The following is a 24,949-nucleotide window of genomic DNA, read 5'->3' on the forward strand; positions in this document are numbered from 1 at the left end:
GAAAGGATAGAGAGGAATCATTTCACAGCATCTGAGTGCAGGGAGAGACGTCAGAAGGCACTATGGACATTGATAGGAAAGCAATTCACAAGTGCAGGGAAAGATTATTTGGAGAGCCAAATAGCCATTTAATCAGCTCTGTCATTCCAGCTATTTGTTATTGGGCTGCAAGTGCTATATTGAAAAGCCTTTAGTGGCTTATATCTTAATATCTTTAGTATCTTATAGCAGTACTACAAGAAAAATATATACGCATTTCACTTCTGCAGTTATTTCTGTTGAAAGTGTATAGGGGCTTATTACAGTAAAAAAAGAAAATAAATATACGCACTGCACTGTTGAAGTTATTTCCGGTGAAAGCATATAGGGGCGTATTTCAGTACTACAAGAAAAATATATTCTCAGTGCATTTCTGAAGTAAATTCCGGTGAAAGCGTATAGTGGCATATTTCAGTCCAACAAGATAAATATAATCTCAGTTTACTTCTGCATTTATTTCTGCTAAATGCGTTTACTGGCCTATTTCAGTACAAAAATAAAAATATATTCTCAGTTCACTTCCGCGGTTATATGTGTTGAAAGCATGGCTGGGAGTCAGCAGGGTGGCAGCAGTGGGAGGTTGAGAGCAAAACATGCCTGGGGTAGAGCACCTGCTTCGCAGCAGCCTACCTACCCGGGAAGTAGTGGTGCAGGGGTTCACGGAAGTAGCAGCAATAGCAGTCAGTCAGTGCAGTGGTTATATGTGTTATTTTGTATTTCAGTACAAAAAGATAAATAGATTCTCAGTTCATGTCGGCAGCGGTTATATGCGTTGAAAGCGTTTAGTGGCCTATTTCAGTACAAACAGAAAAATGCATTCTCAGTTCACGTCGGCGGTGGTTATATTTGTTGAAAGCGTTTAGTGGCCTATTTCAGTACAAAATTAAAAATACATTCTCAGTTCACGTCGGCGATGGTTATTTGCGTTGAAAGCGTTTAGTGGCCTATTTCAGTACAAAAAGTCAAATACATTCTCCGTTCACATTGGCGATGGTCATATGTGTTGAAAGCGTTTAGTGGCCTATTTCAGTACAAAAAGAAAAATATATTCTCAGTTCATGTCGGCGGATATATGTGTTGAAAGCATGGCTGGGAGTCAGCAGGATGGCAGCAGTGGGAGGTCGCCGCAGCCTACCTATACTCGCAAAGTAGTTGTGCAGGGCTTCACGGAAGTAGCAGTGGTAGCAGTCAATCAGTGTGGCGGTTATATGTGGTAAAATCTTTATTGAAGTATTTTGGTCGAAAAATAAAATGTATTCAGCGGTCAGCGTTGCGGTTATATGCGGTAAAATCTCCATGATGTCTCCGTGATAAATCTGCAGCGTGGGGGCCCCGTTTGGCTTCTACACACTTTCAAAATCATCCTTCAGTGGAGCGAATAGATGCCGGATGAACGGGATGCTCTATGACCTTCCCAGAAGCTGCTGTCGGGAGCAGCAGTTCATTTCTGAGACGTCTGTATATCGGCAGGAATCCGAACTCACTCTCCATCTCCGTGCTCCGTTATATGTGGTAAAATCTTAATTTACGTATTTCGGTTGCAGTTATATGTGGTAAAACCTTTTGGGATGTATTTTGGTTTTAGGGCTGCAGTTATATGTGGTAAAATCTTTATTGATGTATTTCAGTGGGGAAAAAAATTGTATTCAGTGTTCAGCGCTGCAGTTCTATGCTGTAAAATCTTTAGTGCCGTATTTCGGTGGAAAAACAAATCTTATTCAGCGTTCAGAGCTGCAGTTATATATGGTAAAATCTTTATTGAAGTTTGTTGGTCGAAAAGCAAAATTAATTCAGTGGTCAGTGCTGCGGTCATGTGTGGTAAAATATTTATTGAAGTATTTCGGTTGTAAAAAAAAAATGTATTCTGCGGTCAGTGCTGCGGTTATATGCGGTAACATTTTTTGTGATGTATCTTGATGAACTTCGTGGCTCTTCTGGGCTCAAAGGCAAGCTATCTTGACTCTTTGTCTTTGTCATTGTCTGTACCTACTAGAGGCCTGTTCATGCCAGGCAGGTTCCCCCAGAAGTATCTTGGTCGATTAACACTCTGTCATTGTGCCATTCTGTGGCTTCCTCATGCTGCTGCCACATCCAGAGTCTGTCGTTTTGCCACTGGCCTACTCCTGCTGCTGCCACCTTCAGTCTTGGTCATTGTGCCACTCTGTGGCCTACTCATGCTGATGCCACCTCCAGATTCTGTCGTTGTGCCACTCTGTGGCCTACTCATGCTGCTGCCATCTCCAAACTCGGTCATTGTGCCACTATGTGACCTCCTTCTGATGCTGCTGCTGCCACCTCCAGACTCTGTCATTGTTACACTCTGTGGCCTACTCATGCTGCCACCTCCAGACTCAGTCATTGTGCCACTCTGTGACCTGCTTATTCTGCTGCCACCTCCAGACTGTCATTGTGCCACTTGGTGGCCTCCTCATACTGCTGCCACTTCCAGACTCTGTCATTGTGCCACTCGATGGCCTTCTCCTAATGCTGCTGCTACTGTCGCCACCTACAGACTCTGTCATTGTGCCACTTGGTGGCCTCCTCATACTGCTGCCACTTCCAGACTCTGTCATTGTGCCACTCGATGGCCTTCTCCTAATGCTGCTGCTACTGTCGCCACCTACAGACTCTGTCATTGTGCCACTTGGTGGCCTCCTCATACTGCTTCCATCTCCAGACCCTGTCATTGGGCCACTCTGTGGTCTCCTCATGCTGCTTCCACCTCACCACTATGTCATAGGTCCACTCTGTGGACTTCTCGTGCTGTTCCCACCCTTCCCCACTTCCATGACTGGTCCACTATTTTGGCTTTTGACCTGGCTAACATCATCATTTATTTGACACTTCTTCTTATCTGTCAGAAGGAAGGAAAATTGAGACGCACGACGGATCCTGTCTGTATAGCATCTTTATGGCCTGTATGGTCCCATCAGAATTGGCTTATGAATTGGTAGCCAAAAGCAGGAGTGGGTAGAAAACACAGAAGACATGCAAATATTTGGTTCACGTGTCATCTCTGTTTTAGATCCACTCCTGTTTTTTTTGGGCATTAGCAATACTTATGGATTACTGACCAAATGCTGACCGAGTGAAAGCAAATTTTCGGCAAACCGGCCAAATCTAATTATATTTGCTCTTCTCTAACTGCAGTATGTGAAGGAATAAATAACCAGTATTAGCTATCTGTGATCCTGGTCATTTTCAGTGGGTGTCAACTGTATTAAACAGCTGACACCCACTGTGTATGATGCGGGTTCAGCATGTGATACTGTTCCATACATACCCTACATGTGTATAGTGGACATATTCATCATGTAGCATCAAGAGGTTCATGCAAAAAAATACCTTTCATGTGATCATATTATGTATATTATATAAATGTTTGACCCATTTAGTACAATAATGACTTGGTTAGTACATGGTACTGTATTCCATAAATGTTTTTCTTACCATCTCCATCGTCATCTGTAGGCTTGCCCTTTTTCATGTTTGGTTCTTTGGAATTAGGCTTCTTTTTCCCTTTGTCTGATGGGTTTTTTGTTGGATCTTTTCAGATAAACAGAAAACAAATAAGAACAGAACTCACCCCATTACATGAAGGTATTTAGCCTAATAATACAAATATTACATAATATTATATGTTATTGTGATCTAAATGTTTGGATCTTTTCAGTACCAGAATAACTAGATACATATATAATTGCTGATGCAATATTAGGACTACCATGAATGTTTTTCTTACCATCGCCATCTATAGGTCTGGCCCTTTTCTTGTTCGGTACTCTGGAATTAGGTTTCTTTTTCTTTCTGTCTGATGGTGATGGGTTCTGAGAAGGATCTTCTACAGAAAAACAAGAAACAAATACCTGTTAAAACCAACACTGATCCCAAACACCAATGTATTTTTATGTGAATGGTCTTCAGTTCTTCTGAATGTCTGAATCTTCTAAAAATCAATTTCCATAATCGTGTAGTAATTGAATCTCATCAGTTTTATCAAATCAATCTATTATTTCCAATGCTCTTGTATGTATATATGTTAAAAAAAGGCAAGTCAGTTGTTAACAGTGTGCCGTAATGTATTTCATGGAGAACTGAACACAGTGTGATTCTCATGGCTTGTTAGATACTAGAGATGAGCGAATCAAAGCTGATGAAGTGGAATTCGTTACAAATTTCTGGAAAAATTCGATTTGCACCGAATGCAACTTTCCTCGCACTTCGTGTTAACGAATCGCAGGAAGAGACGTGTCTGCAGGCGCTAGAGACAGTGATAAAAATCGTCATTGTGCTGAAAAAAAAAAAATTTACATGTGTAGGGAAAGATTATTCAAGGTGTAAGGAAAGGACAGGGAGGAATCATTCCACAGCATTTCTGTTGAACAGGGTTCAGTCGGGGAGGTGACAGCCTGGGTAATAAGAACAATACGATTACACCTTGGCTCACTGACTGGTGATCCAAATTGCCATTATACAGCTCTGTAATTTCAGCAAACCGTTCTTATTAGGGTGCAAGTCCTGTTTGATACAGGCATTAACAGTGTTTATTACAAGGAAATATTTCTAGGTTTTATTTGCCCTTGTGCGGTGCAGTAATATGTTCTAAAGCATTTTTTGCATGTATTAGTGGAAAAAGGGAAAATATATTTGCCACCTAGTGGTGCTGTTATCTGTTTAAAGTCCTTCTTTGCATGTATTAGTGGAAAAAGGAAAAATATCTTTGCAGCTCAGCGGTGCAGTGAGATATTTTACACCCCAGTTTGCCGTTTATTAGTGGTGAATTACAAATATATTCGCCGTTCATCTTTGCACTTATCTGTTGAAAAGCCTTTTGTGTAAAAATAGAAAAAAAATAGGGCCTAATTGCCGTTCAGTGGTGAAGTGAGATATTTTACAGCCCAGTTTGCCGTGTATTATTGACAAAATACAAATTTATTCACCTTTGATCGTTGCACTAATTAGTTGATAAGCCTTTTGTGTAAAAATAGAAAAAAAATTGGGCCTAATTGCCGGACTGCGGTGCAGTGAGATATTTTACAGCCCAGTTTGCCATGTATTACTGGCAAATTACAGATATATTCACCTTTCATCGTTGCACTTATCTGTTAAAAAGCCCTTTGTGTAAAAATAGAAAAAAATGTGGGCCTAATTGCCGTTCGGCGGTGCAGTGAGATATTTTACAGCATAGTCTGCCGTGTATTACTTGCCAAATACAAATATATTTTCCGTTCATGGTTGTACTTATTTGTTGAAAAACCTTTTGTGTAAAAATAGAAAAAAAATTGCGCCTAATTGCTGTTCAGCGGTGCAGTGAGATATTTTACAGCCCAGTTTGCCGTGTATTACTGGTGAAATACAAATATATTTGCCTTTCATCGTTGCACTTATTTGTTGGAAAGCCTTTTGTGTAAAAATAAAAAACTATTTTGGCCTAATGGCAGTTTAGCGGTGCAGTGATATATTCTAAATTCCTGTTTGCTGTGTATTAGTGGCGAAATAAAAAATATTTGATCTAACATTTGGTTATTTGATCTAACAGTATGTCAGGCAGGGGAGTGGCAGAGGCCTAAATGTTTCTGGCGCAAGCAGAGGTCGCAGCAGAGTAAGGGGCCGTGGCAGCAGGGGTCACTTCGAGAGGCCTTAGCTCCCAGCTCCTCAGCTAGTGGTCGTGTTGTGACCATCAACCCAGCGGTTCTTGAATGGTTGACTCGATCTTTGACTTCGTCGCAAGTGACATCAGACACCCCCACCGAAGAGTCTGTGGGTTCGTCAGACACAACCCTCAGTTAGCATGGCCCGGGAGCAGGCCCTGTGCCCTCACCTGTCCTCAACCTGCCTCTATCCTTTTCTGTTCCCTCACCGCGAGAAGTATCATAGGCTATAGGCCCTGCTCCATTTTTCAGATGTGTAGGAGACATCCACCACTTCCTCTGCTAGGCGGGCAAGTAGTGATGAGAAGAATGGCGTGGGAGCTGGTGTTGAGAGTGGTCAGGCTCTTGACCCAGAAGAGGTTGAGGAGGATATCAGTGAGGTGCAGACACTACTCAATGATGATGATGTAGCTAATCGCACTTGGGAGCTGGGTAACGAAGGGGCTTTATCATCATCTGGAGAAGACGCTAGCAGCTTGCCCGTGAGCCAGCAAGTCGCTAGCGTGGCCGGGAGTCAGCAGGGTGGCAGCAGTGGGAGGTCGGGAGCCAAATGCACTCGTGGTAGACCGCCTGCTTTGCAGCAGCCTACCTGCCCGGGAAGTAGCGGTGCAGGGGCTCAAGGAGGCAGCGGCAGTAGCAATCAGTCAGTGCGTAGTGTTGGGGGTAAAATCACCTAAGCGGTGTGGCAGATTTTTTTTTAAGTCGCCGGAGGAGGTGAACGTGGCCGTATGTAGAATCTGTGGGCAAAGTGTGAAGCGTGGCCAGGGTGCCACTGTTGGCACTACAGCCATGCGGCAACCTATGCAGTTATGCCATAAAGTGGCCTGTGAGAACCATAGCTCCAATGTGGTGGTCCAGCTGCATCAGCCAGTGGCACGCATCCAGTTTCTGGCAGTCAAGACTCCACCACCTCAGCCGAAAGGAGCTGTCTGTCTTTCCCATCATCTGCCAAACCTCCTCCTACTCCTCGTTACGCATTCCATCAGCAATCAATCACCGAAGCGATTGCCAAGAGACAACAGTATGCAGGCACGCATCCAACGGCACAGAAGCTGAATGTGCTCTTGTCCAAGTTGCTGGTGCTGCAGTCCCTCCCTTTTCAGGTGGTGGACTATGCACCTGTCAGAGAACTGATGGCTTGTGCCAAGCCGAGGTGCAGAGTCCCAAGCCGTCATTTCTTTGCCAAAAAGGCAGTACCAGCCCTGCACAAATATGTAGAACAGAAGGTGGGCCAGTCCTTGAGCCTGTCAGTGTCTGTCAAAGTGCTCGGCAGCGCCTACGTCTGGAGCTGTAACTACGGTCAGGGACAATACATGTCCTTTACGGCCCACTGGGTAAATGTGGTTCCTGCACAGCCACACCAGCAACTTGGCCATGTGACGCCGCTTCCGCCTCCACGTTGCCACCCCGCTGGTTTGCAACAATGTCCACCTCTGCCTCCTCATCCTCCACCATGTCCTCAGCCTCCACTGCAGGGACAATTCACAGGGGCCCTCCAGCATACTACATGTTCAGGGCACGGCGGTGTCACGCTGTTCTGCACAAACAGGGGAGGAAATGCTCCGTGTCCTTTAGTAAAAAATCGAATCCTGGCTTTCTCAGCGACAACTGAAAATCGGAACCATGGTGACCGACAACGGGAAGAACATCGTGTCAGCACTGCGTCAAGGAGGGCTGAGCCATGTGCCCTGCATGGCACACATGTTCAATCTGGTTGTCAAGCGGTTCCTGAAGTCTTCCACCCATCTGCAAGACATCCTAAAAATGGGCAGGAAACTTTGCATGCACTTCAGCCACTTGTACACTGCAAAGCACCCCCTCTTTGAGCTGCAGTGGCAGAACGGCATCCCCCAACATAGGCTGATATGCAACATTTCCACCCGTCGGAATTACACCCTCCATATGTTGGAGCGACTGAGAAAGGCCATCAACGATTTCCTGATGATCCAAGAGGACAGGAGTACTCCCCTGTGTAAATTCAATGTCACCCAATGGCAGCTTATGCGTGACACCTGCCGTTTGCTCAGGCCCTTTGAGGAGGCCCCATTATTTGTCAGTCACCAGGACTACGGGATGAACAATGTCATTCCACTGCTTCATGTCCTGGAACAGATGCTGGTAAATATGGCTGGTCATGGGACTGGAGACGTGGCACCTAGGTCTCACAGCCACATGAGCCCTGTGAGGGCTGAACTGGAGGAGGATGTTGGATCACATGCAATGTGTAGTGAAATGGGTAGTTTTTCTACACCGGTGACAGGGGAGGAGGAGCAGGAGCAGCCAGATGAGCTACAGGGTGATGAGGAAGATGAGGCAGAGGACCCAGACACACCGTGGCAGTATGCAGTGGAGTTGGAGGCAGGGAGTCCCCCGAATCACTTGCGCAAATGGACCGCTGCATGCTCACTTGCTTGGGTAGTGACAGCCGAATTGTCAACATTCTGCAGAGGACCAACTTCTGGCTCTCCACCTTGTTGGACCCTCGCTACTGGTCCAAAATGGGAGCCTTTTTTACACCCGCTGAGAGGGAGGAAAAACTACTATAGAGACATCCTATGTAGTCTGTTGGCTGCTGCCTATCTGCGCCATTACCCATCCTCTCGCAGATCTGACCGGGGGGGCCCTCTGCACTCACGTTCCACTGCCAAGGCTGATGGGGAGGGGTGGGGTGGCAGTAGCACTACCATCTTCATCAGCAGTAGCCTGAGTCTAGAGTCGCTGATGAGCAGCTTTCTTCACCCGCATAGTGAAGAAACTACTCACCAGCAGCTAGACATAGAGCAGAACCTGAACCAGCAGGTGGTAGCATACTTGGAGTTCACCCTGCCAGCTGACCTTGCTAGCTGGACTACTGGGCAGCCAAATTGTCTTTGTGGCGGCAACTGGCCAAGGTTGCCCTCGAAAAGCTGTCCTGCCAGTAATGTGCCATTAGAGCGGGTGTTTAGTGCGGCGGGGGCCATAGTTACCCTAAGAAGAACTCGCCTGTCCACCCAAAATGTGGAGAGACTGACCTTTTGTCAAGATGAATCAGGCGTGGATCAGCCAGGATTTCCACCCACCAATTTCCTATGCATCAGACTAGATCATCCATGGTGCCACACCAACACTTTGACAAAAGAGACTGGTTTCTTCTGGCTACCTGACTCAGCTACTATTCTGATGCTGTCCCCCGCCTGATGCCACACATCTGATGCCAAGTGCTCCTTCTTTCACCTACCATCTTCAGCAAGTACTGGTATTGCCACCCACCTCCACACTATGTCACCTTGCCACTTTGTGGCCTCCTGATGATGCTGCCACCTCCACACTATGTCACCTTGCCACTCTGCGGCCTCCTGATGCTGCTGCCACCTACATACTCTGTGATTGTGCCACTCTGCTGCCTCCTGATGCTGCCACCACCTACAGACTCTGTGATTGGGCCACTCTGTGGTCTCCTCATGCTGCTTCCACCTCACCACTATGTCACCTTGCCACTCTGTGGTCTCCTCATGCTGCTTACACCTCACTACTATGTCACCTTGCCACTTTGTGGCCTCCTGATGCTGCCAACACCTCCAGATTCTGTGATCGGGCCACTCTGTGGTCTCCTCATGCTGCTTTCACCTCATCACTATGGCATATCATAGGGCCACTCGGTGGACTTCTCGTGCTGTTCCCACCCTCCCTACTTCATGACTAAGCTATTATTTAGCCTTTTTGGCTTGGCTGACATCATCATTTATTTAACCCTTCCTCTGATCTGTCATAAGTAAGGTAAGGTAAGGTAAAATGAGACGCACAACGGATCCTGTTTGTGTAGAAGCTATAAGGCCTATATGGTCCCATCAAAATAGGCTTGTGGGTACAAAACACAGAAGACTTACAAATATATTGTTCACATGTCAACTCTGTTTTGAATCCACTCCTGTTTTTTTTTGGCATTAGCAATACTGATGGATTAGTGACGAAATGCTGACCGAGTGAAGGCGGATGCTCAACAGACAGGATCCGTATATATATATTTTTTTATGGATCAGAGGAAGGGAAAAATAATCAGTGACGTCAACACAAACTTACTGCTGACACCCTCTCCACTCTGTCGGGAGGCTCTACTTGTATAAGCGTTTAATGGAACAGGTTCTGTAGACATCTATGTGGAATCAGCTGACGACAGTGTAAAAGGAGTGCACTTCTTCTTGGCGCTAACATCGACCTGTAAGGCTGAGTTCATACTTGAGTTATTTGGTCAGTTTTGGCCCGTGACTGCCCAAATAAGTGAAGTGTGCAGTGATTCTAATTGTGACGCCTGTCATCTGCATGTCATACGGAATAACAGTATTAGTTCACTACCAAAGCAGACTCCCTATGCGTGTTACTACAAGGCACAGTGTTCTACACCACTATAAAGGCTCTCTGCAGCCAGGAAGTAGCCATGTTTAACGTAATTCACTGCAAATTTATTGGGTTTGAACCAAAATTTTCCCCAAAAATTTGGTGAACTTGTGAATCGAATTTTTGAAAAATTCGCTCATCTCTATTAGCTACCAAAGAATCAGGATATACAAGAACAAAATGCTCTTGAAGATCATATAAGCCTAAAATAACAATCAAGGTCTGTCTGTCTTTATGTATATATAACAAGTAGCAGAATATATACTGCATAGGTTTATTTTCCCTATGGTAGCACCACATTATTCACCATCTGCGTCATCCTCTGGTTTCTTTGGCTTCTTCCTTGAATTTGTAGGTGAACGCTTTTTTGTGGCCCTTTGTTTAGACTGAGACGTGTTATCTTCAGTATTGGCTATAGAAACAACAAAGTGAACGTCATTTATCAGTACAGTATTACTCTGCTCGTAACAATCCTCAGTCTACAGTATTTTCTATTATATATATATATATATATATATATATATATGTTTTGTTGTAAAGTTGTCTCTATACAAACTTAATACACATGACTGAACAACCCACTATTTACCACCCAAATATGTGATCGATGATTTGACTAGCTTACAAATAGTAAACTCAAATATATCCTGAATATGCACAGAGAGGATTTAACTAGCTAGATTGGGATACATTGTATAATGAAATACTGCAATACTGAAAATAACAGCAATCATGTCATTATATGTTTATTACCAATTATATTTATTATTCCTTTTAAACTTTTGAATAACTTTTCGTTAAAATAAAACTAATCTTATAGACACATTTTGTAATATACTTTATTAATGTATTTAGTATTTTTAATAGATCCCCCTCCCCCCTAAAGCGCACCTTTCCCTGTGCGCTTAAAATGGACTTTTCTGTACACTGCTGACTTGTCACCCTGTACCCATGTGCTATGCCAGGATTAGCTGAGAGGAGCGGGCTCCTGCCTGTGCCTGCTTCACTAAGCTAAAAGCTTACATGAAGGACTCTTAGCTTAGTGGAGCAGGCAGAAGCAGGAACCCGTTCTGCTCAGCTAATCCTGGCATAGTACATGGTTACTCATGTGTATTGCTGAAATGATCACTCGATTAAATCGAGTAACTCGAAACAAAAGAATCCTTGAAATTTGCATCGAGGGTTCGTTTGTGTCATTTGACCATGGAGCGGAGTGAAGCGCTTACTATTCTTCATGCTCCGTGGTCACCCGCCGGCATGTGTCAGTGTCATTCATAGTATGCAAGGCTAATAATATCCACTGTTGTTTCCAGACTGCGTTTCCTATAGCTTTCACTAGAAGCTTCTTCTAACCAACCAGCTACTGCAGCATCTCTCACATGACAGCATATACCACACTCTTCAGTCAGCACATTCCCAGTTATCGGCCATTACTTTGCCGGGAAATGTATCTTGGTATATGTAGTTTCAGTGTCTGCCAGTAGTGCTTGCATCTTACTCGGAAAGACTACATTGTTCCTAATGCAAAGTTTACAGAGGCGTGAGAGTGCTGTGATTGGTCGCCGCTCTGTAGAGGCTGCGCGGAGGCGCGTTAGTTGTATGTGAGCGCTGCTATACAAAGCAACTCCAGTATAGTCACTACCCAGATAATACAGTGTGGTCTATGCCTAGTACACAGATATACAGGGCTGTCTGTGAGGAACTACCTAACTACTGTATTGGAAACTGTTACTGTTCATTATAAGAGGTGTTTTGCATCATAATTATTTTAAAAAGGCACTAGACTTTGTGTCTAGCCTGATGGCACTGGGGAAGGGGGCAGCTGATGGCACTAGCGGAGCAGCTGATGGCATGGGGAAGCTGAAGGCAGGGGGGTCTGATTGCATTGGGAGGGATGATGAGTTTTCTTAAAAGAAAACTCATTCTTTTAATAGTTTTTTTCTTATTAGAGTACTTGATTAATTGTTGGATTAATCAATAGAATACTTGATTACAAAAATAATGGATAGCTGCAGCCCTACCCATGTACTAAGCCAGCAGTTAGTGAAACCTCTGGAGGGCAGGAGCAGCAATGTGCGCTCCTACCTGTAGTCCATGCACTGCGGCCCCATTGAGAAAATATGTACTCCGTACACTGTTGATAAGTCAGCGGTGTACTGAAAAGTCAATTTTAAGCGCATAGGAAAGGTGCACTTTAATAATAAAGTATATTACAAAATGTGTTTTTAAGACATTAGGGACATTTTAACAAATATTTATTCAAAAGTTTAGTTACTCTTTAAATACTCGGGTTAGTCTAAAAGCAGTATTATAATAAACAAAGTTAATGACATGAAGAACAGGTCTCTAAATGGGCGCTGGTGAAGACCCTCGGGCTATACCCTGAAAAAAAACTATGACGGTCGAATGGCCGGAAAATCCCTGTAGGAGTCCTACCTATACTCATAAAATGTAACACTTTTTTAATATCATTAAAACCAAAACCTATACTAATAAGGTTAAAACTATCAGGCTATATTTGGGAAAGGTTGGCGATGCACTATTGCAAATTGCAGAGCTTTATTAGGGGAATTACTCCTGTGGTATTTTCACAGGGGTGAACAATAGTATTGTGGCTTGATCCACAGTGTTGGTGGTATCAGTGTTTGTATACTGTGGCACTGGATGTCCCTATATGTGTACTTCTGAAAGGAGCTACTCCTCCCTGCTAAACTGTCACCACAATGTTCACACACCTCTGCAGAAGCTATGGCAGTCCATGTAACTGATTTGTCTCAATTATTTCTTAACATCTTTTCACCCTACTCTGATATCTGCTCTTTCTCATCTGCAACCTTTATTTTTTCAGATTTAAATAATCAAAAATAGAAAGTGAAGCAGTTTTGCAAATAGTCTTGATTAAAATGATCCTACCAGATAGCATTGTGATGCAAGACATACAGAACAAGCTATCCCATATTGCTAAGAGCCGGGAGCCATACTACAGTATAGTGAAAGAGCCACAAAATAATTGGCCATGCACTAAGTATTAACTAAGCTGTCTTTCTTCCACAGGTTAGAAGGAAGGGTAAATGTTATATAAAGTCATGAGAAACCATTTTTAAAGGCACTGCAGCAATTTCTATATAGAGCAGCATGGGCAATTATTAAAAAAATAATGTTGATGCTCTTGTGTATTCCGGTTTTAATTTAAGTGCAGTTTAAAGGTTATATGGCATCTTGATTCTTTCTTCCCCTGAGAGATGCTCCTCCTCATCCAACATTTTCCATCTTGCTTCTTATCTTGGATTTTCATCATTAAAGGTGTACACCCATCTCGGACATTGGGGCATACTGCTAGGATATGCCTTCAAAGTCTAATAGGCACGGGTCCCTCCTCTGGGACCTGCACCTATACAAGTGCGGGAGGGCACATTGTACATGAGCGGTTGCCCTCCCTTCATTTCTATGGGACTGCAGAAAATAGCCGAGTGCTGACCCAGCTATAGTATTTTTATGCTACCAGTACTGCTAGTTATTTTAAAACAGCTATTAACTAACAGCTTTCAGGATTTTTGCTTTATAAATGATTTATGGGATAACCCATTCAAAAATGTATAATATGCAGGCCTACCTCTGTTAACATCTGTCCGCTCTTCTATATCTTCTTCGACTTCAAGAGAGCTTGATTTTTTGGGTTTCTTTTTCTCTTTAGGGTTAGGTTCTGGTGATGACAGCAAATATGTCGTTTAGAATAGTATATATGTTTAGTATATATAAGTGTTAGGTAATTAGAAATGTAATGCAGTTTATTTATCTGAATGAAACCCATATCCTAAATGACTGCTTTGATTAAGTTCTATTGGGACAAATTTTTATTTACAAGCATGTGCTTGCAGTTGCTTTGAAAGTAACCAGCTTGCACATTCATTAATTGGGTACAATCTCAAGCAATACATACTACCTAGGCATTAGAAACTAAGCCACTAGTGACTGACCATACATGTTTTTATGGTGGCCACTAATAGACTTTAAACCTGCACCGTAGCCTTTTTACAGCAGTTAAGCTTTAGCCCAGCACAGGTGCCTCATGCTGGTATCTAAAAAATACAACAATCCTGGCTGTTTAACCCCATAGATGCCACAGTGAATAGCAACCACAAGCATCTAAATGGTTTCTGAGGGAGGGAGATTCGTCTGTCACCCAGTACTTTGCAAATGCAGTCGTCGGGGGGCGATGCCTTTACATAGCAACCAAGAGGTCTATTGAAGGCTGAGATGTTAAATGGTAAAGGTAAAAATGAAAGTTTTATTAAGAAAGTCCCCAAGTAAAAATAGAAAAATCAAACTTTTCCCTTAAAGTTTAAAAATTAAAAAAAAAAAGGAAAAAATCGGATTGCCTCCACATATTTGGTATCACTGCATCTTTAACTAACTGAAGAATACAATGATAAGGTAATTTATCCCACACGGTGAATGCTATAAAACAATATATCACATGAAGAAAAGAATAAAAAGCAATGAAAATGCCTTATGTGCCCCAAAATAGTACCAATAAAGACAAGTCATCCTGCAAAAATAAAGCTCTCAAACAGCTCTATCAAAATAAAAATAAATAAGTTAAGTTTTTTTTGTCTTTTAAAAAGGAAATTTTATTCTGCAAAATTAGTGTGTGTATGTACTATAACACACACACATATATATATATATATATATATATATATAATTTATATGTGTGTGTTTGATTGTATTGCCCAAGTGAATAATGTTAGCAAAGTGAACATTGTAAAATTTTAAATGCAACAAGACAATGAGGAAAGTGCTGCTTTCCCATTCTCCCTAGAAAAAAATTTATAAACAAAATAGTGGCATTAAATCTACAGCTTGTCCGACAAACTCAGACCCTCATACATGAAACTAAAAAAGTTATAGCTCTTGCAATGCGATGCTTCTTCGCTAAGAGGTCAATGTGCTTGCACAGCACTTTATAATATACAGTTAGATTGGTACAGAACCCCTTGCTCTTCATAAGGCATAGAGGGACTTGATATGTCACTGTGTAGCTAAAATATAATAATAATAATATAGTAGTGATCTAGTGGAGCTCAACTTTTCTGTTGCAGTCAGTTGGCATAATCATCTATATTATCCTGCACAGTTACTGCTGTTTTTCACATTTTCATTGATCAGGATTACCATTAGGTGGCTTTCCTGTAGCCTCAGGATCATCACCTTCATTTTGTTTTGGAGTTTTGGGTTTTCTTGGGTTATCATCATCATTGTCAGGAGCTCCTTGATTTGGCTCTGAAAATACATTGATGTTGAACAGGCAATTATCAGGAAGGACCCTTTCTTTTTTGATAACTGCCTGCTTGTCGCCACTGTATGGGAAAAAACGAGGCTACTGCCATGGCTTGTCCTCATACAGAATTATTGGTTCTGGGCAGCAGATCTGATTTAATGTGCTGCATCAACCATTAATTCACCCGATGAACAAGCGTTTGCTCGTTCATTGGGTGATTAGCAGCACATTTACTACCTATTATCAGGAACAATCGTTTATAGTAATGCTCATTCCCGATAAACAGCCGAACGATTGTGCGGAGTGAATGACAATCGCCCTGATTGGTGCAAGGATTTTTGCCACCATAGGCAAAAGCTAATTTTGCCGCCCCTTGACCCCGCCCATTGACCACGCCTTTTGACCCTCCCACAGACCCCCCATCAGACCTCAGATCATAAAAAAAAAAAACACTCAGCCCCCTTCAGACCTCAGATAAGCCCAAAGACCCCCCTCCACTTAGCCCCCAATGCCCCCCATCAAAACTTAAATCATCACGGCATGCAGAACTAACTACATACTACAATACTTACCTAGAACGCTGCGGCTCCTCTTCCTCAAGCTCCAGTCTTCCCGCCAGCGCTGCACTGTCACCTGACAGCGTGCAGCATCATGTCATCTGGGGGAGACATCCACCGCTTCCTCTGCGAGGCGGGCAAGTAGTGATGAGGAGAGTGGATTGGGAGGATGTGTTGCAAGCAGTCAGGCTCCTGACCAAGAGACCATTGAGGCAGCGGCATAGCCAGCAAGGTGGTAGCATGGCTGGGATTCAGCAAGGTGGCAGCAGGGGGAGGTCAGTAGCCAAACATGCCCATGGTAGACCACCTTCTTCGCAGCAGCCTACCTGCCCGGTAGTGATGCAGGGGTTCAAGGAGGCAGCGGCGTAGTAGTCAATCAGTTTGGACTGTTGGGGGGAAAATCACCTACTCGGCGGAGTGGCAGTTTTTTATTAAGCTGCCAGAGTAGGTTAACGTGGCCACATGTAGAATATGTGGGCAGAAGGTGAATCGTGGCCAGGGTGCCAATGTTGGCACTACGGCCCTGCATCAACATATGCAGTGTCGCCATGCAGTGCCCTGGGAGAACTGGCTACATCACCCAGTGGAACGCACCCGGTTTCAGTCGGTCAAGGTTCCACCACCTCAGCTGAAGGGAGATGTCTGTCATTCCCAACTTCTGCTGGTCCAGATGCTCCTGCTCCTCCTCCTCCTCCTTATCAGTCATCGATAACCGAAGCTAACTGAACACTATGTGTGCACTCATCCAATGGTGCAGAAGCTGAACGTGCTTCTGTCCAAGTTGCTGGTGCTGCAGTCCATCCCTTTCCAAGTGGTGGACTCTGCACCTTTCAGAGAACTGATGGCTTGTGCCGAGCCGAGGTGGAGAGTCCCAAGCTGTCATTTCTTTGCGAAAAAGGCAGTACCAGCCCTGCACAAATATGTAGAACAGAGAGCCTGTCATTGTCTGCCAAAGTGCACGGCAGCGCCGACGTGTGGAGCTGTAAATATGGTCAGGGACAGAATGTGGATTCTGCACAGCCATACCAGCAACTTGGCCAGATCACGCCGCTTCCGCCTCCATGTTGTCACACCGTTGGTCCTGCGACAATGTCCGCCTCTGCCTCCTCATCCTACATCATGTCCTCAGCCTCCACTGCAGGGACAAATCACAGTGCCCCTTCAGAATACCACATGTGCAGGGCACGGTGGTGTCACGCTGTTCTGCCCTTTATTTCCCTGGGCGAACGGAGTCAAACAGGAGAGAAACTGCTCCGTGTCTTTCGTCAAGAAATTTAATCCTGGCTTTCTCCCCGGCAACTCAAAATTGGAACCATGGTGACCGACAACGGGAAGAACATTGTGTCGGCGCTGCATCAAGGAGGGCTGAGCCATGTTCAATCTGGTTGTCAAGCAGTTCCTGAAGTCTTCCACCCATCTTCAAGACATCCTAAAAATGGCCAGGAAACTTTGCATGCACTTCAACCACTCGTTGAGCTGCAGCGGCAGAATGGAATCCCCCAACATAGGCTGATATGCAACGTTTCCGCCCTCCATATGTTGGATCGACTATATGAACAGAGGAAGGCCATCAACGATTTCTTGATTATGCACGCGAATAGGAGTACTCCCCTGTGTAACTTCAATGTCAGCCAGTGGCAGCTCATGCGTGACACCTGGTGTTTGCTCAGGCTCTTTTAGGACGCCATGTTATCCGTCAGTCGCCAGGACTACGGTCTGAACAACGTCATTCCACTGCTTCATGTCCTGGAACAGATGCTGGTAAATATGGCTGGTCAGGGGACTGGAGACGTGGCACCTAGATCTCACGGCCACATGAGCCCTGTGGGGGCTGAACTGGAAGAGGAGGAGGAGGACATTGGAGCACAGGCAATGTGTAGCCAAATGGGTGGTTTTTCCACTTAGGTGATAGGAGAGGAGGAGCAGGAGTAGCCAGAGGAGCTCCAGGGCGATGAGGAAGATTAGACATAGGACCCAGACACACCATGGCAGTATGCAGTAGAGATGGAGTCAGGGAGTCCCTCCGAGTCACTGCGCAAGTGGCCCGATCCATGACAGTGACAGTCGAATTGTCACCATTCGGCAGAGGGGTGACTTCTGGTTCTCCACATTGTTGGACCCTCGCTACCTGTCCAAAATGGGGGTCTTTTTTACACCCACTGAGAGGGAGGACAAACTGAACTGCTACTACATCCCATGTAGTCAGTTTGCTGCTACCTATCTGTGCCATTGTCCATCCTCTCACAGGTCTGACCGGTGGGGCCCTCTGCGCTCATGTTCCACTGTCATGGCTGCTAGGGAGGGGTGGGGTAGCAGGAGAATTACCAGCTCCATCAGCAGCAGCCTGAGTCTACAGTCAATGATGAGTAGCTTTCCACACCCACATAGTGAAGAAACTACTTACCACCAGCAGCAGCAGGTAGACTTGGAGCAGGACCTTAACCAGCAAATGGTGGCATACTTATACAGCACCCTGCCAACCCACATTGAAGATCCGCTGGACTACTGGGCAGCCAAACTGGATTTATGGCCGCAACTAGCAGAGTTTGCCCTGAAAAAGCTGTCCTGCGCTGCCAGTAGTGTGGCATGTTTAGTGCGGGTGTTTAGTGCGGCGGTGGCAATAGTTACCACAAGGAGAACTCGCCTGTCCACCCAAAATGTGGAGAGACTGAGCTTTGTCAAGATGAATCAGGAGTGGATCAGACAGGATTTCCAACCACCAATTCCTGATCCATCAGACTAGATCATCCATGGTGCCACACCAACACTTTAATAAAAGAGACCGGTTTCATCTAAATGCCTGTCTCAGCTACTATTTTGTTGCTGCCACCTGCCTGATGCCACACATCTGATGCCAACTGCTCCTTCTTTCAGCCACTTTCATTAATGGGTTCTGGTATTGCCACCCACCACCCCACTCTGTCACTGGTTCCCTTTGTGCTCTCCTGATGCAGCTGCTGCTGCCATCTCCACACTATGTCACCTTGCCACTCTGTGGTATCCTCGTGCTGCTGCTGCCATTTCCGCACTGTCACCTTGCCACTCTGTGGTCTCCTGATGCTGCTGCCATATCCACACTATGTCACCTTGCCACTCTGTGGTCTCCTGATGCTGCTGCCATCTCCACACTACGCCCCCTTTTCACTCTGTGGTGTCCTCCTGCTGCTGCTGCATCCACACTATGTCACCTTGCTACTCTGTGGTACACTCCTGCCACTGCTGCCATTTCCACACTATGTCACCTTGCCACTCGGTGGTATCCTCTTGCTGCTGCCATCTTCACACTATGTCACCTTGACACTCTGTCGTATTCTCCTACTGCTGCCATCTCCACGCTATGTCACCTTGCCACTCTGTGGTATCCTCCTGCTGTTGCCATCTCTACACTATGTCACCTTGCCATTATGTGGTCTCCTGATGCTGCTGCCATTTTCACACTATGTCACCTTGCCACTCTGAGGTATCTTGCTTGCTGCTGCTGCCATCTCCACACTATGCCACCTTCCCATTATGTGGTCTCCTGATGCTGCTGCCATTTTCACACTGTCACCTTGCCACTCTGTGGTATCCTCCAGCAGCCATATCCACACTATGTCACCTTGACACTCCGTGGTCTCCTAATGCTGTTGTTATATCCACACTATGTCATCTTGCTTCTCTGTGGTATCCTGATGCTGCTGCTACCACCATCTCTACACTATTTCACCTTTCCACTCTGTGGTATCCTCCTGCTGCTGCCACCATCTCTACACTATGTCACCTTGCCATTATGTGGTCTCCTGATGCTGCTGCCATTTTCACACTATGTCACCTTGCCACTCTGTGCTATCTTGCTTGCTGCTGCTGCTGCTACCATCTCCACACTATGTCACCTTGGCACTCTGTGGTATCCTCCTGCTGCCATCTCCGCACTATGACACCTTGCCACTCTGTGGTATACTCCTGCTGCCATATCCACAGTTTATCACTTTGCCACTCTGTGGTATCATCCTTCTGCTGCTGCCATCTCCAAATTATGTCACCTTGGCACGCTGAGGTATCCTAATGCTGCTGCCGCCATCTCCACACTATGTCATATTGCCTCTCTGTGGTCTGCTGATGATGCTGCCATATCCACACTATGTCACTTTCCCACTTTGCGGTATCCTCCAGCTGTTGCTGACATATCCATACTATGTCACCTTTCTACTCTGAGGTATTCTTTTTGCTGCTACTACCACTCTTTGATACCCTACTGCTGATGCCGCCATCTCCAAACTATGTCAACTTGCCACTATGTTGTATCACCCTGCTGCTGCCATATTCACACTTTGTCACCTTGCCACTCTATGGTATCCTCCTGCTGCTGCCATCTCCACATTATGCCATCTTGACCCTCTGTGGTATCCTGGTGCTGCTGCTGCTACTGCCATATCCACACTATGTCATCTTGACACTCTGTGGTATCATCCTGCTGCTGCCATATCCAAACTATGTCACCTTGCCACTCTGTGGTATCCTTCTGCTGCTGCTGCCATCTTCACACTATGTCACCTTACCACTCTGTGGTCTCCTGATGCTGCTGCCATATCCACACTGTCACCTTTCCACTCTGTGGTATCCTCCAGCTGTTGCTGACATATCCATACTATGTCACCTTTCTACTCTGAGGTATCCTTTTGCTGCTACTGCCATTTCTATACTATGTCAGCTTGCCACTCTGTGGTATCCTTTTGCTGCTACTGCCATTTCACACTGTCACCTTGCCACTCTGTGGTCTCCTGATGCTGCTGCCATATCCACAAAATGTCACCTTGCCACTCTGTGCTATACTGATGTTGCTGCCATCTCCCAAACTATGTCACCTTGCCACTTTGTGGTATACTCCTACTGCCATCTCCACACTATGTCACCTTGCTACTCTTTGGTCTCCTCCTGCCATATTCACACTATGGCACCTTGCCACTCTGTGGTATCCTGATGCAGCTGCTGCCATTTACACACTATGTCCCCTTTAAACTCTGTAGTATACTCCTGCTGCTGCCATATCCAAACTATGTCACTTGCCACTCTGTGGTATCCTGATGCTGCTGCTGCCATCTCCACACTATGCCATGTTGCCACATTGTGGTATCCTCCTGCTGCCGCCATCTCCACACTATGTCACCTTGCCACTCTGTGGTCTCTTGATGCTGCTGCCATATACACAATTTGTCACCTTACCTCTCTGTGTCATCCTGATGCTGTTGCTGCTGCCATTTCCAAACTATGTCACCTTACCACTCTTTGATACCCTACTGCTGCTGCTGCCATCTCCAAACTATGTCAACTTGCCACTATGTTGTATCCTCCTGCTGCTGCCATATTCACACTTTGTCACCTTGCCACTCTATGGTATCCTCCTGCTGCTGCCATCTCCACATTATGCCATCTTGCCCCTCTGTGGTATCCTGGTGCTGCTGCTGCTGCTACTGCCATATCCACACTATGTCACCTTGCCACTCTGTGGTATCCTTCTGCTGCCATCTTCACACTGTCACCTTTACACTCCGTGGTCTCCTGGTGCTGCTGCCATATCCACACTGTCACCTTGCCACTCTGTGGTATCTTGATGCTGCTGCTGTCACCATCTCTACACTATGTCACTTTGCCACTCTGTTGTATCTTCCTGCTGCTGCTGCCATCTCCACACTATGTCACCTTGTCACTCTGTTGTATTCTGATGCTGCTGCTGTCATCTCCAGATTCGCCAAAAGAAAAACATCAATTCTAATAGTATCAAACCCTTAATGTCCTCTCACCCCCATACATCTCAACAAAATCCCCAGATTGTGAATAACATTCACTCCACACATCAATTTCCTCCTCATATTATCACCTCACTGCCTGCAACAATACAGCCCCCTATGAATGATCCTCATGCGTGTAGTCCTATCATGGCCCCCACCCCTAGTACAACTGTATGAGGCACATCTAGCCGAACACCTATATAGCTAAATCTGCCATCATTAACACTATACTGAACGACAAGATGCATACCAAAGAACTGACCCCCACTGATCATCCCACTAATATACCACCTGCTCTGTCCCCCAATGCAGATATTCATATTTCCATACAAGGGGATACTCCTATCATATCACCCATGGATCCATCCACCACCTTGCCTGCCAATAAATTGGACGAAATTGACCTTAATATATCCACCTATTCTACATCCTCTACCAACTCAGATCAATTTTTAGCCCTTCCATCTAATCTGACAGAGAATTATTTTTTAGGTCGGGTTTCCCCCACAGTGCGGACACCAAACCCCACCTTCCATAAAGATCCTCCCCAGCATCCTATCCCTCAGTCCTCTTATCAAGCCTCTGGAAACACCTCACCTCAGTACTCTGTCCACTTCCCGATCACTCATTTTTACACCCCGTTATCGAGCATAAAGAAAAACGACCAAACGCAGATTTAAAGGATGCAGAGGAGGCCGAAAAAAGCACCACTAAACAAACGACAAAAACCCAAAAAATAACAATACCAATATATTCCACCCATAAGGATAATGAAAAAGAAAAAGGCATATTTAATCTTTCAAAACATCCCCTTATTCCCATCGAAATATTACTTTTAGGGAGATGATTTCCTTTTGTGCAACTAATGGACAAAACTCTTTGTGGATTTAAACCAATTCGCTAGAAAACTCGCTCTACACAGACATTTCACTATAAAAAACTCCAGCCTCCCTGAGTGTAATATAACTCCACATACATATATTCAAACGGGTACTACCCTCTCTCTACCCCCTATTTCTTCGATGATCAATAGTACAAATGATCCACTTCCAGCTCAGAAGATGATTCCATCCAACATCAAACCTAAATCCACTTTCTACCCTCTTGAAAGTAGGGGCCCCCACATCGAAACCTTGTACAACATGGTCATGGCAGACATAAAATAAGCTTTCTTCACCACACCTGCCATACAATATGTAAACAATCTTAATCCTTCACTCACCTCTGCCCTAAGAACATTAAGTAGGAGCAAGGATATTGTCATAAAAAGTGCAGACAAAGGCGGGGACATAGTCATTATGGACACTAGTTTCTATGTTTCTAAACCCCTTCGTATTCTGTTAGATCAAGATTACTACAAACTCCTCGAAGATGACCCTACTCAGGTATACAAGAAAGAATTATATCAACTCATAGATGAGGGCTATAGTATGGGAATCATAGATAAGAAAATTAGGACATACCTCAAGATACCCCATCCCTCCATAGCTAAATTCTATTTTCTTCCGAAAATTCATAAGTCACTCACCAATCCCCCTTGGTAGACCTATTATCTCCAGCATAGGCTCCCTTACTACTAACCTTTCAGAATATATTTACGGCATTTTGCTAAATTATGTAGTAAAATTACCATCCTATCTAAAAAATACTGGCCATCTCCTTAACATCCTAGAAAATTTCAGGTGGAAAGACACTTTTCATTAGGTAACTCTTGACGTATCTTCCCTGTATAGTAACATTCTTCATTCCCTTGGCTTAAGAGCCATAGAAAATACTCTCACCTCTGACCCAGACATGCCTAAAATACAGTGTTCCTTCATTTACAATCCATCAACTTCATCCTCAACCACAATTACTTCTCATTCCAAGACCAAATTTATCTCCAAGAGAAGGGGACTGCAATGGTGACTAAATTTCCCCAACCTATGCAAACCTCTTCACGGGGTCCTTCGAAGAACAAATGGGCTTCCTTGCACACCCCAATATTAAATTATACAAACGATACATCGATGACATTATATTAGTATGGGATGGTAACTATAAAGATCTTTTAGTCTTTGTAAAGGGCTTAAATGAAAACAGTTGGAACCTGTCATTCATCCTTGAACACGACCCAACAAATAAACATTTTCTAGACCTCCATCTCAGTATAGTTAACAACCGAATTATGACCAAAACACACTTCAAACAAGTTGATGCGAATAGTTACCTGGACTATAGGAGCTGCCACCATCACCAGTGGAAAAACAATGTTCCCTACAGCCAAATGAGGAGGTTGAGAAGAAATTGCTCAAACAATAAGGTTTTAAAAGAACAGTTAAAAATGGTCAGTAAAAGGTTTCAGGAAAAGGGTTACCCTAAAAACTTGATCAGTGAATCTAGAAAGAGAACCCTACTTGTTAACCAGAAAGAGAGTTTACACAAGAAGTGTGTGGAACCACCTGACCCGAATCATTTCCCACTCAACATGATTACTCGCTACAATGCACAACACACAGCTATTTGAAAAATTCTAATGAAACATTGGTCAGTATTATTATAGGTAAAAAAAATCTCTAAAATTCCTAATCTCATTTTCGGTAGAGCCAATACCCTGAAAGAAATACTAGCACCATCCTGCCCTAAAATAAAAACACCAGAGGATGAACTACTATCCTCTAGAACCACTACCAACCATTACGAATTAGCATCCTACAGGTGCAAGAAGAATAGGTGCAAATGTTGCACCATGATCTCTGATAACATTAAAGAAATAACTCTCACTATGCTAGAAGACCCTATTCCCCTACGACATTCCATGAACTCTGGCACATCTTACGTGATTTACCTGCTACAGTGTCCCTATAACATGTACTATGTTGGCCGCACCACCCAAACACTACGCAAGCGTTTGAATGAACACAGGTCTAATATACACCGCAAGGTCACTACCCATAGTGTCTCTTGAAACTACTCAACCCACCATGAAGGGGACCCTACCTCCCTTAGGGTTACCCCCCTGGAATCGGTACCACATTCATATCAAACACTCTGCCGTAAAGAGATGTATTGGATTTAAAGACTCAATACCATGGTCCCGTTCTGGTTGAACGAATCATTAGTATACGTCAACTACTAAATACCGATAACTATAAGTACTATACTGAAGGAACTATAGACATAAGATACAGGCTTTCTATGACCGTATACATAGGTACACTGCCCTTTAATTTCCCTTCTACACACGATATTAGGAATGTATTAGGTATAATACCAGTACCTGTAGGACCTCGTTACCTC

General features: G+C 44.5%; 1 protein-coding gene across 3 annotated transcripts in view; it reads right to left on the reverse strand.

The window, feature by feature from the left end:
• The window catches only part of PRG4 (proteoglycan 4), a 152,455-nt gene that overhangs the window by 36,065 nt on the left and 91,441 nt on the right, over nucleotides 1–24,949 (reverse strand). For all 3 annotated transcript variants that reach the window (XM_044301038.1, XM_044301040.1, XM_044301039.1), the window contains 5 exons: nucleotides 15,240–15,347; nucleotides 13,678–13,767; nucleotides 10,372–10,476; nucleotides 3,782–3,880; nucleotides 3,490–3,585 (listed from right to left, as the gene is read on the reverse strand). In XM_044301038.1, the coding sequence (XP_044156973.1) occupies nucleotides 3,490–3,585; nucleotides 3,782–3,880; nucleotides 10,372–10,476; nucleotides 13,678–13,767; nucleotides 15,240–15,347 (498 nt within the window). The remainder of the gene's footprint in view (nucleotides 1–3,489; nucleotides 3,586–3,781; nucleotides 3,881–10,371; nucleotides 10,477–13,677; nucleotides 13,768–15,239; nucleotides 15,348–24,949) is intronic.

This window comes from Bufo gargarizans, chromosome 7, assembly GCF_014858855.1.
Source record: "Bufo gargarizans isolate SCDJY-AF-19 chromosome 7, ASM1485885v1, whole genome shotgun sequence".
NCBI classification, from domain to species: Eukaryota; Metazoa; Chordata; class Amphibia; order Anura; family Bufonidae; genus Bufo; species Bufo gargarizans.